General features: G+C 38.3%; 1 protein-coding gene across 10 annotated transcripts in view; it reads right to left on the bottom strand.

Annotated features, from left to right (window-relative positions):
- Nucleotides 1-18,453, bottom strand: part of ryr3 (ryanodine receptor 3) — a 138,410-nt gene that overhangs the window by 48,853 nt on the left and 71,104 nt on the right. For all 10 annotated transcript variants that reach the window (XM_015053891.1, XM_015053916.1, XM_015053934.1 and 7 more), the window contains 13 exons: nucleotides 18,151-18,237; nucleotides 17,763-17,989; nucleotides 15,586-15,798; nucleotides 13,111-13,714; nucleotides 12,196-12,396; nucleotides 10,948-11,050; nucleotides 10,115-10,249; nucleotides 7,162-7,435; nucleotides 6,973-7,087; nucleotides 5,125-5,257; nucleotides 1,978-2,081; nucleotides 935-1,070; nucleotides 316-499 (listed from right to left, as the gene is read on the bottom strand). In XM_015053891.1, the coding sequence (XP_014909377.1) occupies nucleotides 316-499; nucleotides 935-1,070; nucleotides 1,978-2,081; nucleotides 5,125-5,257; nucleotides 6,973-7,087; nucleotides 7,162-7,435; nucleotides 10,115-10,249; nucleotides 10,948-11,050; nucleotides 12,196-12,396; nucleotides 13,111-13,714; nucleotides 15,586-15,798; nucleotides 17,763-17,989; nucleotides 18,151-18,237 (2,516 nt within the window). The remainder of the gene's footprint in view (nucleotides 1-315; nucleotides 500-934; nucleotides 1,071-1,977; nucleotides 2,082-5,124; nucleotides 5,258-6,972; nucleotides 7,088-7,161; nucleotides 7,436-10,114; nucleotides 10,250-10,947; nucleotides 11,051-12,195; nucleotides 12,397-13,110; nucleotides 13,715-15,585; nucleotides 15,799-17,762; nucleotides 17,990-18,150; nucleotides 18,238-18,453) is intronic.

Here is an 18,453-nt window from a genome sequence, read left to right as displayed (position 1 = left end):
TGACCAAAAGTGCTAGGTAACGGGCTGGAACTCTGCTGAGGTTGCTAGGTAACGGGCTGGAACTCAGCTGGGGTTGCTAGGTAATGACACAAAGCCAGTGAGGCTCATTTTTTAGACACCAAAAAACATTAACTTATTGCCAAAATAATGGCTGGGTGTTTCTTTTAAGAGCTTGGGTTGGTTTTAGAAGCAATTGCGACCCAAATGGAAATATACAAACGTGAATTTTGCAGAGGAGGTTCCCTTTTAAATAGGATTTTGACCATGTCTGGTTTACAAGCTAGAGGGAGCCAGTGAAACTGGAGATATTTCTACCCTGCGGTGGCTCCAGCCGGGCTCTTGGGCAGGTCCAGCGCGGGATCCTCAGAGATCTTGATGGCCTCCTTCATCGCAGCCAGCAGACCTTGTCCCCCCTCGCCTCTCAGGGCAGGGCCGAAGCACTCGGGACGTCGGATCAGCAGCTTCACCACCACGTTAGCATTTTCCTCCACGCTCTCACCTACAGCCAGAAGGAGCTCCACATTAATCTTCCACGCACATTAACGATTCATATCACGCACAAAAGGAATGGATGGAGTCAGCTGGAGCACAGTTATTACTGGAAGTGTTGAAAAAGCTGACCAACATTTTTACTTCTTAGTCCTGGCTACTCAGCAGCAGCTTGGCAGCCTTTCCTGGCAGATTTCTTTTAGTCACAGCATATCCTGTTCTCATTTCTATCAACATAATGCATTTTTCTATGAATCTGTGTACACAGTTCATATTTACCTACATAATCTATTCTAAATCATCCCTTTTTAAACACAACCACTACTTTTCTAAGCTATACAATTCAATATCAAGGTAATCACTCCTGATTGTCGGAGCTACACTATTTAATTCACTGAAAGATTATCTCTGAGGGAATATTTGATATGAAAGTTGACTGACGTACCATTGCAGAAGACGACAAATCTCAGGAATGAGAGGTAACGCTCTCCCTCTATGGGGTTCCAGCCCAGGTCCGGGTAACCCTTGGCAACCAGTATGGCACAGCTCTGCAGGCCGCATCCTGCCAGGTACATCACCACCTGAACACACACACACGTCTGGGTAAGACTCCTGGGCGTTTCTGACATTATTTACAACAACTAAATGTGTGAAAATATGGACTTGTGTTTCTAATCCCAAAATTATGTCCAAAATGGAAACATTTGTCCTGAACCAATAAGTTTTTTGTATTTTTATGCAAAACGTGACTAGAGCAAACTGAATTATGCTTCAAAAATCACATTGTTTGATAAAAACAGTCAGCAGGAGGAAAAAAAATAAAACTACCAGCTTTGTTTGGTTCACCAACAAATGGATCATGGATGTTTTCGGAGAGTTTCAGAGTATTAAGACAAACATGCACGCAGAAACCAAATACTTTTTATTAATTTATTATATGAAATTCAAACTGTGCAGCCTCAAAAAGTTTGTTTTTTAAATATATAAGTACAAATTAATATAGCATATCACTACAACTCTTATTTTACTTTTTATAGATTTATGTTTGAGTAAAATAAATATTTTTCTTTTGTTCTATGAACTACTAGCAACATGTCTCTGAAATTACAAGCAAAAATGTTGTATTTATTTGCAGAAAATGAGAAATGCAGTGCTTTCAGAGCCCCAATAATGCAAAGATCATATTCATTTAGAAACAACAATACTGATGTTGGAGGAAAAACTAGGAGGTTTTCAATGGAGTTCACTGCAGTGGGCTCTTCATTTTTATCAGTAAGTTAAAGAAATAAATGATTTCTCTAATTAGTATCACTTTAATAAAACTCTGTTAGTTAAAATTTGTTATAATTTATTGAAATGCACCTGTAAGTGTGTCATTTTCACTCAATATTTCAAATCTTACAACAGATTGATAGTTTGAGGCTAACCTGGCATGTTTAGTTGTTTAAACTTTGTTATTTAGACTGAGATTTTCCAGGTTTGCCAAACCTTTTCCAGGTCAGGTTCCTCCAGAGCTAAAGCCAGACCGTTGTTGTCCATCACTGAAGATGCTGCGACATCCAGAGGAGTGGAGCCTCGCATCGCTTCAGACGCTGAACACAAACGAAAAAAAAGTTCATTTTAAATGAAACAATAAAAGGTGGCAATGTATCACATCAGAATCAATGTTTCTGTTTCTACTGCAAAGCCTTGAAAAAGTGCTCAAACTTTTCTTTTCGTGTAAAATGATCCACGGACTTCAAATTATTTACAACAATCTGAAAGGTTTGGTTTTATCACCCTGAATCCACCTGTGTGTTATTTAATCTCAAAATAAATGCAGCTGTCAGATCATGACAGGATAAATTACCCACAGGAGCTAGGAGGAGAAAGTAAAATATTTATACTTTAAGAGAACAGTCACAATCACTTAGCCTCGCTGCGGTCACAGCTTTGAACCAGCCAAGAAAAAAACTCATCCTATTTTTAGCTACATGTCACCGAGGCGTGTTTTTTTTTTTTTAAACTTTATTTAAAAATTAAATACTTCCCCAAGGTTTTTGTTTTATTTATTTTACATGAGACTTACAATTAAGTTTATAACAATTTCATACTCTTTCCACTGGAATATCATAGAATTATCTATTTGTCTGTTACCACAAATCATAAATTTGGTTTTATTACAATTTGTCTGTAAACCTCTCAAGTTTAGACATTTTATAGACAAACTAAAAATTCTATACAATTTTTTACAAAAAGCATTATGATCAGCAAAAGAAAAAAGTTAACAATATTTTATATTTCATGAATGTTCTTAAATTACAATATAAAAAAACTTTGGTCCAAGCACTGAACCCTGGGGGACTCCACATTTAATCTTCTCTTAAACATCTGATCTTTTATTTTCTAATTGTACGAACTATTTCCTATTTGTTAAATAATTACTTAACCAGTAGTAAAATGTCCCTTTTCTCCCATATTTATGCAATTTAAGAGTAATAAAGTGTGGTTAGCTGTATCAACTGCTTTCCTTAAATACATTTTTCCATTTGTACCAAGAAATTTCCACAAAATATTTTGTTTCTTTTCTATTGCTGCACTAATTTAATAATTTAATTCTAATAATGTTAACAGTGGACAGTAAATTGGGAATTTATCACCTTTTCTTATAATCTAAACATTTAAAGGTCTTGGACTTTGGCATACACTTAGTCTAACAGTTTTGCCAAACTAAAAATCTGAATTTTAATTTTAACAAAATTAAAAACGTTAACATTCAAATTAAGAGCATTCAAGTCAGCTTATGAAAACACAAGAAAAAAATATGTTTTCACAATAGCAAACCAATCAATAATAAAATTATCTTTCCAGATCATAAACTTCTAATGATTTGTCACGAAAACAAATTTTGCTGGACAATAAATTGTTATTGCAATAAAAAATATTGTTTTTTTTAAACACCATTTTCAGCTAATACAAAGAACACATAAAGATCAATTACATTTAAATTCTAATGAATATTTAACACTGGAAGTGGAGAACATTTTAAATATTCATAATTTATAAAACAAAGAAAAAAATACAATAAAATCAATCATGAAGTCTCTGTGAACCAAATTGGCTGGTTGGGCAGCGAAGACTTTTGTCATCCAGTTTTCGTCTCTCCTATTGTTTCATGATCTTATTTTGAAAGTCACATTATACAGACGATGCCCTCCAAGTATTTTCTCCAGATCAAATTATGCTTTTAAAGAGACTTGGCAAACGACTGAAGCAGGGAGTGCCCAGCTTCAGTCCTTGAGGGTCAATGTCCGCCAAGTTTTAGGCGCATCGCTCCAACACAGCTGATTCAAATGACTAATTAACCTCTTCTTCAACATGTCTTCAGGTTATCCACTGGTGAACCAATCATTTGATTCAGGAGGAAATCTAAAGCCTGTATGACTTTGGAAGCCTCTGATCTAATGTGTTTTGTTGGACAACAACTGTTGTGTGTCGTCGTCAGTCCCACCCTGTGTGTCTCACCATTTCGCCATCCTGCTCAGTCCACCAGCTGCCTTTCTCTTAACCTGATATCTTGGCTGCATTTGGAAACACGGCCTGTTTATGACTGAGCTTTAATATCGATCGGCTGAAAACTCTTTAAAACAACTTGGCATTTTAATACAAAACACGCAGCATGAGTAAATACCTCGGTTCTCGTATGATTTTATTTAGAAATTCCTTATTTTTTCAGATTTCTGCAGTTTTACTAACAACAACAACAACCTTAAAATAGTAGTCAGAGCTAATTATCTGTCAGTTCCAGAAATTACAAAACAGAAAGTTAATTTTCAGAATGGGGCCCCAAGCCTTTTGGGGCCCTAAGCAGAGTTTACTTTGGGGTGCCTCATACTAACATGTCAAAACCAGATACTTCATCATTCCTAAGCTACATTATGCACATACAGTACCTACTATTATTAGCTCATGGTGCAAAAACACAAAATCTTACCAAGTAGTTTTAGTCTAGTTTCTAGAGAAATATCTTACTGCACTTGAAATAAGTCAAAATTAGCACAGAAGTAACATTTTAGCAAGATAAAGGAGCTTGTTTAAAGTCAATAATTCCTTGTTATTGATTAAATGTCTTTTATAACTGAGACATTTCCTCACTTATAGTTTGAGGAAATATCTTCGTATTATTTCCTCATATTAGTGGCATCAGTATTAAGGAATTATTGATTTAAAACAAGCTCCTACATCTTGCTGAAGAGCTACTTTTAAGTTAGTTCACTTGAAATAAGACAAAACTAAGAAATTTACACTAGAAACTAGACCAAAAATACTTGGTAAAACTTGTATTTTTTGCAGAGTACATCATACCATATTATGGTTCTTAATTTAAATATTACAGAAGTAGCAAACAAGCAAAGATGCTCTAATTAATTTGCATTTTGAAATGGAGAGTGGTATTTACTAGTGGTACTTCGATCAGGTTTTTTGATGCTGATTCTGATACCGATCATCCAGGAGGCCGATCTCTGCCGATTCATTGATAGTTTAACAGTTTGTGAACAGGTTTTATCAATACATTCTGGCACAACTGGCCCTTTAAGAGCATTGATGATCTGGATTTGGTCCGACATGAAAAAGAGTTCAACACCGCTGCCTTACCCAGTCCAACGCTGCTGTTCTCCAGCAGGTAGCTCAGGTGGTCAAACATGGCCTTCTGGTTCTGCCGGCTGATGCGGCAGAAATAGCACAGAAATCGACAGCAGCTGGCCACCATCTTGGGAAAGGCAATCTCCTGTAGAAAACAGAGGCACACAGTTTTAGCTTCACTTTAATACAACTGGGAGATCCAGAGAGTAACTTTTTTTTGCATATCAATCAGTCGACTGATCCCAGAATTGAGTTAAAATTATGGTAAAATATTGACAAATGGTGAAAAATGCAACTAATGTTTTAAAGAAAATCTCATCAAGCAGCTGCTTAACTTTCAATCACACCAAGTCCAACTTGAGTCATGAGCAGATCTGGACGACTAAAGCAACTTCTCTGAATGTCCATCTATCATAAAGCCTTTTTAGCTATTAAAATGTTATTTTATTATCAACCATAAAGAACCTGATTGTATAAATAAAAGCTAATTAATGATGCAACCTAGATGGTCATAAAATACATATTACAGCCCCCGGGAGTTTTATATGGCCACAGTGAGAGGCGTATCGAGTGGCGGACTGGAATCCGTCTCTGACTGATCCGATCGTCAGCGTCAGTCATCGGGTCTTAGAGCTTCCCGGAGGTCCGTCTGTCTGTCAGGCTGAGGCTCAATCCCTGTTTGGTTCTGGCATTTAATCCCAGCTGGCTCCTTCAGCTTCTGTCAGCACGCATTCAGAAGCCGCTCTCAAGCCGGGTCCAGTCCCTGCGCCGTCTCCGTTACTCCTGTGGTTCTTCAGGGTGTTAGGCTGTTGCTGTAGGCTCCTCTTGAGTCTTAGGATAAAATTTGTTTTAAGTACAACCCAATATGAATTTAAATTTAGCCTTTGCTTATATTTCACGACAATTCCTGATTTTACAGGAGATGCTATGACCAAGTAATTAAAATATATTAAATAGCACCGTCTACAATTACCAAAGTAAAAGTTCCCAGAAAACATCCCACATTAAGAAATATATTTTTAAAAATGCATAAGTGCCACACAAATGAAATATGTTTGCTGCAGTAAGCAATAAATCAACTACCATAAAACATAGTGAGAAAATATTTTCTCACTGTTTTATGGCATTTAGCAAATAGAAATAATTTAGGTAATTCTAGCTAAGATAAAACAAGAAAAGCTTGGTTGATTCCACTTCAGACAGTGAGAAAAAATGTGTATATGTCTTTTCATTCGGTGAATATAGTGTGTGATATATTTATTGAAAGGTGTTTATTACAGATACACAAGCATACAAGAGTTACCAATGAGAAAAAGAAAATAATAATAAAAAAATCTATTTCTCACTGTCATTGAAGAGTGCAAAACAATATATTCTGCTATACAATGCCAGATCGACCAGCATAACTAGAAACCATCTTTTCCTGAACCTGCGTTGAGGGTAGATTAAAGAAAATAAGATTTCTTTTCTGAGCTGCTCATTACACATCTGATTTTGTTCAGTTTTAATTTGGATAATTCATCCCTAATCCAGAGTCATCCGGTGTATGTAAATATCTGGTTTAAACTGTGTGTGTGTGTATGCGTGTACCAGGTTTTCATATCCTTATGGGAACCCATTACAATGTGGGTTTATGGGGACCACTGCTCCTTGCAGGGACATTTTCTTAGTCCCCATGAGGGAAATTGTTTTTGGGTTAGTGGTTAGGTATGTGATGGTTAGGTTTAGGGTAAAAGTTAAAGTAAGGGTTAGGCTGTAGAAATTAATGGAAGTCAATATAAAGTCCCCACAAGTGATGAAAACACGACTGTGTGTGTGCGTGCATGCGTGCGTGCGTGTGTGCGTGCGTGCGTGCTTTACCTGGGACTTGTCTCCACCCAGGACGTTGACCATGACCTCCATGACCGTCTCATGCATTCCCAAAACTCTCATCAGATTGGGATGCTGGTAGAAAACCTTGTTGTTCATGATGTCCCTGTAACCACAAAAACAAAATGTGCTTTAGGTCACCGTTCATCTCCAGATCCATGTTCCCTTCGGTTCTCTTACCCGAGCCCATCGATCATGAGCTTCTCCTCCTCCTTGCCCATGCGCACTGAAAGCAGCGACCTGATTTGACCCAGAGAGACCAGCAGGTTGATGCCGTCCTGCACCGAGGCGGCGCTGATGGTGTACGACTTCTTCATGGCCCGCAGCAGTTCGCCGATGCCGTCATACTGCCTCCTCAGCAGGCTGAACATGACTCGGACCAGCTCCGGGTTCTGGATGTGGGACTCCTGGGCCCAGCTGGTGATCGTCTGAGAAATCAGCTCCTTCAGGTTGGCTGGAGGAGGAAGGAAAACACATCAATCTCCATCAACTCAGCCACACTGAGAGGCTTTTAAACATGAACGATCGGTTTAAAGTCGTGACTCTGCATCTCAATTTTTGACTGCGCCACTAAAAAAACCTTAATTTTGTTTTGGAGCCTTTCAGTAACAGACTTCCTGGTGTGATTTGGATCTTTCTTCAGCTACTTGAGCATCACACTGCCACCACCATGTTTGACTGCAAGTACGATGTCCTTTAGTATTAGTGTTGCTCAATAAGAATGAGCCAAACTACGATGGCACATTGGGGCCATTATAAACAGAAAAAAAGAAGGAAATTTCTGAGTTTTGAAAGTTGAAAATTTGCTAGAAAAAAACTTAAATTCTTGGATTAATCTCAGAATATGTCGAGAAATAAAATCAAGAACATTTCAGAGTTTGAAAAGTCAAAAATTTGCAGGAAAAATTGTTGGATTAATATTGGAAATTTTCTAGAAAAATATAAGGAAATTTCTGAGCTTGAAAAGTTTAATATTTGCTAGAAAAAATATTTAATTCTTAGATTAATCCCAGAAATTTTCTAGAAAAAACATGAAAACTTTTCAGATTTAAAAGTCAAAAAATTGCTAGAAAAAACTTAAATTCACTGATTAAACTCAGTCTGCGCCACTCGTCTAGAAAAAATACTGAAAATTTCGGAGTTTGAAAAGCCAAAACCTTGCTAAAAGGAAAATTTAAATTTTTAGATTCAACTCAGAAATTTTCTAGAAAAGTTTGAAAATTTCAGAATTTCTGTAATTCGTACAGAACAGACAGTTTTTTCAGAGCACTGCAAGAAACTTGATATTTTTCATCTGAAACAAAAGAACTCAAATAATATCCAAATATATTTCATTTGACATTTGAAATTAAACTTTAAATATAATCCCAGAAGTGTTCAAATAAAACAAAGGACACACGTGTTAAACTCGAGGCCCGTGGGACAAATCTGGCCCGTCACAGATTTTTATGTGGCCCTCTGGATTCCAGACTAAACATCAAGTGTGATTAAATATGATGTTATCAATCAAATCAATGCAGTTTTTATCTGTTTACTGCCAAATTATATCAATCAGTCCCTCCAGTTTCTTCACACTTATCATGGAAATTCATGCAAAAAGCAATAAATTCCCGCCCTTTTCTACCCTAATAAATGGGAGTTTATGGCAGATTTTTCTCAAAAATTGTCAAAAACTTTCTTCTTTCTTACTAACAGCTGCCTCAGCTTTAATTGACGTCAGATTATAGTCCACGATCTTTACAGCGATTGATAAAAAGTCACATTTACCATCATAAATAAGCACAAATATTTCCAGATTAACACTTTGATTTTTATTGCAAAAATATCACAAAAAGAATCACGAAATCCTGGAGGGACTGAGATATTCAATAATATTATTTAATGTTAAGGATTTAAAAGTTTGTGAACGGGTTTTATCAATACATTCTGGCACAACCGGCCTTTTAAGAGCGTTCATGACCTTGATTTGGCCCAAAATGAAAAGGAGTTTGACATCCCTGCCTTAGGATATAATTTGGCTACTTTATTCACTTTAAAACACACCGCAGAAAGGATAGCACTGCAGCTAATCTCATAAACCTAAAGTAGCCACTCTCCTCTCTTAGATAAACGTTGTGAAACTCTCTGTGATAACATCGGCACACCAAAGGCATTGCTGAACTTTGAGAGTTTCAAAGCACAACATCTGTAGCAAACAAAGGGTCGTATTCCAGCAGAATCCTAATGAGGGACGAGGCAGGGAGCCGAATGCCCTGAAGGTGAAACTCCGACAGCTTCACAGCTGCTCTGTGTCATCTACCCCTTTTACACTTTTAACAAGGGAGTTTAAACACAAAATAACCCACGCTTGCTGCTTTTTCTCCATTGCAAAAGCCCTGAAAGCTTTAAAGTCACACTAGCATTGTGCTGTATTACAACTTCATCTCTGGAACAAAGTTCAACAAACCAATTAACCTGATAACCAAAATCACTAGCAAAGCGTTTTTCAAACTCAACTCAAATCTCACTGTTTGCAGATAAAATTCCTAAAAGTAGGGCCTCAACACTAAATTGTGTTTCAGAATCATCCCGGTTATCATTTGTCACCTCTATGTAGCTCTTCAATTATGCAGGCTAGCTGGGCGAGAAAGGAGCACAGCATTAAAATTCATAGCCTCAAGTCTTACAGACTCGGCAGATTAGTCTTTCTATTATATGAACCTGGACCAAGCCACACATTCAGCAAAAGGAAGCAAGTAAAGTGTAAAAACCACTGACCCCAGCCTGAACTGAAGTCCAGCACTTACCAACAAGTATCTGAATAAAAACAGGGATAAAGAAATCTCCGATCACCAGATTTCTCATATTATTATTTTGGAATTAAAGAAGATTTGATTTGATCTTGATATGAAGCCGTTTGATATGAAGCTGGATAAATATTTAGACATTTACTTTAATGACGCAGGCAGATCCTGGAGGATGATTTGGTTCTTTTCCTAACATGAAACTGATCAGGTTTTCACAAATCCTTTTTCCAGTGTAACGGAGGACGAGGGGGAGGGGAAAGAATCACCCTCGTAATCTGTAGAGCTCCCAGAAATGTTAGCTGTTGGATCACCAGAACATTTTCCTCATCAGTGTGTTGTTGGCTTACTCGGGGCGGCCTGTTCTGTCTCTGCGGGCTGCTCCTCTGTCTTCTGAGGCGGGCCCTTGATCTTGTAGAGCAGAGCCAGGAGCCGACCTTTAATCGATGTGTCCTGCTCTTCCTCCTGCTCCTCCACAGGGATTCCTGCCAGGGCAAACGCCTTTCTTTGAGTTTTAATGCAATGGTTCAACATTTACAACAAAGTTGCTGCTAAATCAGGCGTAAATAATCTCCATCAAGTCTTTAAAATAAAGACATTTATTTAGCCCAGAGGTTTGCAACCTGTGGCTCTTTGGAACTTCGACAGTTCCTCCTAACTGATTTATTTAAAATGTTTTTTTTGTTTCTCCTCAATTTATGTTATCTAACAAGAATGAGTCATGTTTATTAATTACACTGAGTCAATTATAATTTGTTGATCTTACAGTCTGATTTTTAATAACATATTGATGGTTAAAGTGAAACTTGCACATTGCAGCAAAACAGTATTTAGATTTTTTAATGTAGACGACAAAACAAATGCAGCCTGGCAGGTTTTTCTTCAATATTTGTAGTAAATTTCCTCAAACAATGACGCCAAAAGTACCAACAATCTAATTTTTTTCTTGTCATTAGGTTGCAAATCATTTTCTATACCACAGATTAAAAATTACCTTTATGCTAAATCCTAAAAGTAGAAATAAAATGGTGGTTATTTAAAAAAAAAAAATACATAGCATCGATGTCTATAAGTTGTCTTTTGTTGTAAAAATCCCGTTACAGTTGCAGCTCTGTGTGGACTGAGAGCAGAAACCCCTGGTTTAGTCGTGATTGTCTAACTATAATGAGCAGCTGAACTCTACCACAGTGCAGCCGTAATTCTTCATGGAAAGACGTGAGTTCATCCTGGATCTCCTCGGGACAAGGGCAGTCCTCCCCTGCACTGAAGTTCAGCAGAATATTGATCTGAAAGAAACAAGATGAGCTACAGAAGGTTAGAGGAACAAAAAGTGGAGGGAAACTTGAGAGAAGAAGAATTAATGAGGATGAAATGAGCAAATAAGATGCTTGTGTAAAGACTTAATGAAAATGAAATTTAAACCAGGAATAAGAGTGGAGATAAAATTATCTGAGAAACAGTCACGTGAATAATTACTTGCATAATCCCTCAGGAATTAGAGATTATGCAATTCCTAATTGCATAATGGATTATGGATTTTTTCTAGTTTTAAAATCCAACTAGAACTGGAGAATAACACGAGGAATAAAGAAAAAAAATCTTAGATTAAAAAAATGTATCCGAGCACCTTAACTAACATGAATAAATAATGATGCTGTATGATTACGAATCACAAACCAGTGTAAAATAAACCCAACCTTTCTATTTAAGAGCACATAAAAAAGCTCCATACAGACTTTTATTTACTAAAACATTAATACGTTCTTCCTTAAAAATGATAGTTTTATCCATATTTCCATCAACTTCAGACTTATATGATGTGCTTAAAATCGTCCACAACACATTACGACGACCTTCAAACTTTAAATTGAAAACATAAAACACTTTCGTCGCCATCATTTCATATTTTCCTGCTCTTAAATGCCAGATGTTGGGCTCGACCGCACAGCCGATTCAATTTAGCTTCACATGCGGTCCAAGCTGCCCTTTGGGTATTCCAACCCGAAATGAAGTTAGGAGACGATGGAAACCGAAAGCATTTTGAGGACTAACAAACCTCTGTGAAGGGCTCTGACTGATGAGTTTTTAAAGGGTTTTTCTCTGATGGGGAAAAAAATTAAACAGGAAGAGTTGAAAGGACGAGGGAATCAGGTGATTTAATGATTTATCAGGAGATTCAGCACCTAAAGTTCACGTTTTTCCAGCTAATTTGAACAATTTGGTATGCAGAGTGAAAAATACTCAATTATGAGACTCAAGACAAACGTACAAGAATATTCCCTAACATATTGGCCTGCCTTTAACTTCTATTAATGAGAGAATATTAACTATTGCTCTAAAACTCCTCTAGTAATGAAATAAACATCTGTCCACCTCTCTTTTAATCATAAGCTAATAGCTTTCCATGCGTAGAGCCGTTAAAGTGCGGCACCTGTTCATGTGGCGGCGAGCGAAACTCCTTTGTCTTCTTGGCCGTGACGGCGGCAGACATGTTGAAAGCCTGCATCAGCTCGTTGTAGCGAAACTTCTGGTTGTACTGCAGTTTGGAGACGAAGCGGTCGGAGAAGGAGACGATGGCCTCGATGCGGTGCTGCAGCTCACAGTCGCAGAAGTAGTGCAGCAGCTCGCACATCTGGAAACAGCAGAAATCTGATCAGATAAAGAACTTGTTTTTTTTATCTCTATCTGATGAAATAAAGGTAGCTTTGATTTAATTAGATCTTAAAGGTGACCTATTATGGTTCCTGGAACAGGTCAGGACAGGTTGATAGGCTCAACAGAACATGTTCATTACATTTTTTGTACAAAATTATTCTTAGGTGAAAAAAAAATAGTTTTGAACTGTTTTAGGGCCTCTGTCACTTTAAATCTAGATAGGTTGCTGCTGCCCATGCCATGCCCCACAACTCAGCGTTTACATTCTCACGTGAAAATGGCTGCAAACAGTTCCACAATTATATAACCATACATCTTTGAAAAGCAGAAGTGGAACCTCCTGCACAACCAATAAGGATGCAGCAAGTGTTTTCTGGATGGCCAGTCAACAACAGAACACTTATCTTTTCCAGCAGCCATTGTACAGTGGTAAAACCAGCTGACCAAACATGCTGGAGCTAAGCTTGGGTTACTAGGTAACAGCCAGTGGGATTGCTAATTTAGGCTAATTCGGCCATTTGGAAGGTTTTTGAAATGGAGCAAAAGTCATTAACTTGCTGCTAAAAAACCAGCTGGAAAGTTTTTTTTTTAAACCACTTGAGCTGTTTTTAGAAGCAGTAAGAGCCAAATAGATTTATAATGCATCCCCAAGCATTCAGCATTTTTTCACTGAAATAAAATATTTCGTCACCTGGTGTTTAACAGACTCCGGCAGGGACTTCTCCAGCAGGCCTTTGGCGGCCGGTTTGCTCTCCTTGGTCTCCTCCTCTCCCGCCTCCACAGCCTTCTCCTCGTTCTTGCTCACCTCCTCTTTCTCCCCCGCCACCACCACCTCGCTCCCCTCTTCTCCCTCCTTGGCCTCCCCAAACACGTTGGGCTCGATGAGGAGGAGAATCAGCCTCACCTCGTCGCTGGTCAGCACTCCCATGATGAGCAGCGTTCCGATGAGCTTCAGGATGGGGACGAACTGGTACTCTAGGCTCCCGCCTACCGGGTCTCGGATGTGGGAGCCTCCTCCCTGCACGGCCTCCGTCAGCATGCTGATGGCTTTCTCCTTCAGAATGCCCAGGGGGATCTGGGGGCTGTAGAGGAGCTGGTGGCGTTTGGTGCTGATGATGCCGACCGGGGAGAAGTTGACTCGGGGTTTGAGGGAAGTGCTCAGGCCGACTCCGGGAAGAGAATGCCGCTTAGATTCATCTGGGAACAGCTTGATGGACCGGGTCTCATCCGTCACAGGGATGATGAATTCGTTGTTCATCATTAGCCGTGCCTCTTTCGCCGTCTCAAGATGAATGCTGGATGAAAAAAAAAAAAAAAAGGTGGTGGTGATTTTAGATCATCATAATTAATCCAATGTAACTGGCAGGATAACTTTTGTAGACTAAACCCACGAGACAAAACATCCCACTATGAAGATGAAATCAGATCAAATTCAAACACAACCTTTTTTAAAATGGCCTATGATGCAAAATTCATATTTTGCACATTTGTATGCTTCCTTCTAAAAACAACCCAAGTGCTTAAAAAACAAGAAGCTAATGTTTTTTTTTGTGTCTGGAAAATGAGCTGTTTCAAAAACCTTACTACTGACAGGCACTGCACCGTTACCTAGCAACCTAAGCTGAGCTCCAGCAGGATTGGTCAGCTAATTTTACTGCTGTATGAGCTGTACAATGGCTGCTGGAAAAGACAAGTGTTTTGTTACCGACTTGCAGTTCAGAAACTACTTGCTGCATTCTTGTTGGTTGTGCAGGAGGCTCCACTTCTGCTTTTCAAAGCTGTACAGTTAGATAATTGGTCGTCTGTTTGCAGCCGTTTTCATGCGAGTGTAAACATTGAATTGGGGGCGTGGCCAGCAGCGGCTGATTTAAATTTAAAGGCCCTAAAACAGCTCAATCTGAGAGGAACTCAAAGTAGGAAAAACTGAACACTAAAATCTCATTATCCAAGAATAATCTGGTGCAAAAACTGTAATGAACATTTATTTTGTACCTAAATCAATCTGTTCATTGAAGCATAATAAGTCACCATCTTCTCTTTTTTTTTTGGCTCTAGTGGCTTTTTTTTTTTTTTTTTGATAGTTAATTGACAGGAAAGTGGGTAATGAGAGAGAGAGAGGAGAAGCCATGCAGTAAAGGTTGCCAAGGCCGGAAATCGAACCTGCGACAGCTGCGTCAAGGACTAAGGCCTCCATATGTGGGTTGTGATAACCCCTGCACCACCACAGCACACCCCACTATCTTCTATTTTTTAATCAAATTAAAACTTTCTTGGTTTTGGTCAGTTGGAATTACTAAAACTGTTAGTGCCTGAAAATCTGGACTTTTCTCAAAACGCTTACGCATCCTGAAGTGCCTTGAACACACTGCTTCTTTGTGTGGCATGGTAGAAAAATGAACAACTAAAAAGTGAATCCAACTGCAACTTTGGAACATGGTGCTACGAACAAATTGCCAAAAAAAGCTCATTTTTTTTAGCCATCTTCTCTGTTATGCCTTTGAGTTTGGGAGCCTCAGCCTGAATGAGTCATAAGTCATAGTTAAGTGGCTTAAATGACAGACATTTCTCTGAAAATGGTCCGATAATATCGTGAAAGTGAGTGTGAAATTACCCAAAAATCAGAGAAAAGACTTCAAAAGGGCCTCAGAAAAGTGGGATCACTTCAAAAGCTACAGGAAAGCTCAGTTGAGAGAGAGAAAAAACACAGAGCTGAGGGAAACTTAAGGCAGAGATGGATTCATAAAAGAAGGATATTCAGACGCAGGAGATGTGAGCTGGCTACATAAATACATCTCTTCCATTAATTTGATTTACTGAGTAAATGTGACGTTGATTGTGTTTACCACTTCATCACGTTAGCACTTATTGGCACTGAAGCTGACACTGAAACAGCCATACATCAGGATCATTTTTTCTCTATCCTTTGCTGAGAAGAAACCAAGAGGCGGGTTTTGTTTTTTATAATCACCTAAAAGAAAAAGGAACAAACAAATAAAGAAGGTGTTGCTCCACATATGGAGGCGTTAGTCCTCGCTGCGGTAGTCGCAGGTTCGATTCCCGGCCTGGCGATATTTACCCCTCTCTCAATACCCTCTTTCCTGTCAAACTACTTTCAAGTAAAGGCCACTAGAGCCAACAAAAGCTTTAAAATAAATAGATTCTCCACCTGATGAGGACGTCGTAGAAGCCTTCTCTGAGCATGCCCGACAGGTACTGGTTGTCGATGGTGTAGAGAAGCTGTGATTGGTCTAAGTGGCTGCAGAGAGCGTGAGCCACACGCGTGTTTCCCAGAGCGCAGAGGGCGCAGTACAACTTCAGAGTGTGGGAGTGAAACTTCCTCAGGTCTTCATGCTCTGACAGCTCCATGATGTCCAAACACCTGCAGAACGACAGAAAAATATCTACCATTCGTTGAGCCTTGATTTAGGGAAACGTTTTGTCTCTCGTTTGACCTCTAGGGTTCATCCTGTTTGGGGTCTATTTCCAAAAAAAACTAATTTGCGGTTGCACTGCTCTGCAGAGATTTAAATGCACCTGTTGTTTAAGGTAATTATGACAAAATTATCTTAAAAACAGGATTTTGTTTTGTAAGATAATAAAATCTTACAAAACAAGATTTAGTTATTCTAAGATAAGATTTATCTTTTGTCATTTTTTTATTTTTTAGATTTCCTGTAAGATAATCTTTTTTTTAGTTCTGCTAAAAAAATTCAAATATTTTTTATTTAAAATAAAAATTATATTTTTGCTTTAAATAAAAAAAATTAATTTTATAAATTTAATTTAAATTTAAAAATTTCAAATTGTTATAAAATACAAAATTGTATAAAAATTTGAAATTCTTATAAATTTAAAATTTACTCAAATATTTTTGTATTTTAGCAGAACTAAATACAAAAATATTATATTTGAACAATGTAATTCCTTAATCCATTTCCACAATGCTACTTTAAGTCATTCGTTTCACTTTTGGCTGTAAACTCGACACAATGGCTGATCAGGTTCCTCCCTGAAATATGTGATATTTCAGTTTTTCTTTCTTAATAAATGTGTAAATATGTCCAAATTTCTGTTTTTTTCAGGCAATCTGGTATCCTGATTGTACATTCATGAGAAATAATATGAACTTTTTGGTTTTTAGCTAGTGGCTACAATGAAATAGAGGAAAATTTTTAAAATATTTTCTGCACCCAGTCCACAATTAGAGGATTTATAATCCATGTTTTTCACTAAATCTCACTTGGATTACTGTAAATCCCACTGTCCAGTTCCTGATAAAAGCTCAAGGTGGATTTAATCTGATCCCCAGCTGCAGGCTGGGCTGGACTGAGACTAAAATAATAACCCCTGCATGATTATTTATCTGATATGAGAGGGCACACAGCGTACCGTAGGGCACATGTGCACATTTGTTTCAAAAATTTAAATAAAGCCCAGCAGGGTACAAGGAGGAGAGTAGCCATGTGAAAAATTGATAGGCTCTTTCTTTACTCTCAGGACTTTCATTTTGGGAGAGACGGCCACAGAGTCACAATTCCCATCTTGAAGTGAAAATGGATGTCAAAGAAACACTGCTAGATGTTTGAACCCAGTGACACATTTAAACTGGTCTTGGAGGCTAATCTTAAGCTTCCTAAATCGCTTTCTCAACTCCTTGATGTCTTAAATGCTGAGAATGCTCCAGTAAAACAAATCAACTACACCAATTCTTACCCCCGTAGTGTTAAGTTTCAAGTCTCTGCTTGGATATTTTTGCTTTTTCTAATTGTTTGCAGGTCTTTAAATGTCCTGTGAGTAAATATATTTGCCCATTTATCCATAACAACTGGAACTTCTGATATTTAGCAGTTTTTTTCGCAATTTACCGTCTACTAAAAGAAACATGCTCTGTGCTATGACAGGACTAAAATTACCGTAATAACCCGATACTGGCTGGAAAGAGCAACGTCTCTCCTTTCAGAAACTGTTGGAGTTTTTCAGATAGCACAAAGTATAGCAGAGTTACGGTACTGCAAATTTGGCTGTGTTGTTGACATGTTCGGTGAAGAAGGGTTAAGAAGAGTGGTCAAATATCCTGACCGAATTATAACAACAAGCTTGTTGATGACTTCCAGAAATGGTATCTGTTCAACTTGCTGACATTTATCTGAATATTATTCCTGTTAATAACTTAATTTTTTCCAACTCCAGAAGAAAAGCAGCTCAAATGCAAGTCAAGCCCATTATTTTCTACAATGGCTGCATGTAAACTTCTGAAAGACAAAAAAAACCTGACGATTCAAAGCTGCCCTGAGGAACACATTCAGTCAGATGAGACGCAACCGTCAGTCTTTCACATGCTACCTGTTCTCTTCAGGTATGTGCACGGCCATCATCTGCAGAGGCTCCAGACACTGCACCACCCAGCCGTGCCGCTCGCTGACCCGAGCCGTCTCCACGTTCAGGAAGGTGTTTGGCATCCGGCTCCAAAGCACGGCCACGATGGTTTGCACATCCAGACGCGGCGGACACTGAGGAACCGGGTTCCGCTGCTCGCTTCTGAACATGGCTGACGACAGCGGCATGGCATCCTGGGATACGACAGGGGGGGCAGAGGAAACCATCTTTGGTTCCTTCAATTCATAAAAGTTTGTTCTTCAGAAAGATTAACGTGAATATGTAGCTCTAACGCAGCCTTTTAAAACACTTGCATATTAAATATAATGTTTAATGGAAGCAAATTGAGACAAACCTTTATTTTGACAAATTCAAACTGGAAGAGGTTGGAACTGGTGGGGCAGCAAAACACAGCCGGGAACAGCTTGGTGTTCGGCTCCACCTGGAAACAAACAAACCAAAGTAACGACATGCATCACTAAATTAACAGAGAAGATTTTTCAAATTTATTCCCCAAAATATTCAAACAGCAAAGCATCACTGATATGTGGAAGATCAACAATAATCTGAACGATCAACAATTCTGAGAATCAGTTGAAAAGATCATTAATAAATGATGCAGGAAAAAAACAAAAACAGAGATTTTTACTTTTTAAAA

The sequence above is a fragment of the Poecilia latipinna genome, unplaced genomic scaffold (assembly GCF_001443285.1).
Source record: "Poecilia latipinna isolate Pla-1442-1.1 unplaced genomic scaffold, P_latipinna-1.0 Scaffold55, whole genome shotgun sequence".
Lineage (NCBI taxonomy): Eukaryota > Metazoa > Chordata > Actinopteri > Cyprinodontiformes > Poeciliidae > Poecilia > Poecilia latipinna.
This window is presented reverse-complemented; position numbering and strand designations above follow the sequence as displayed.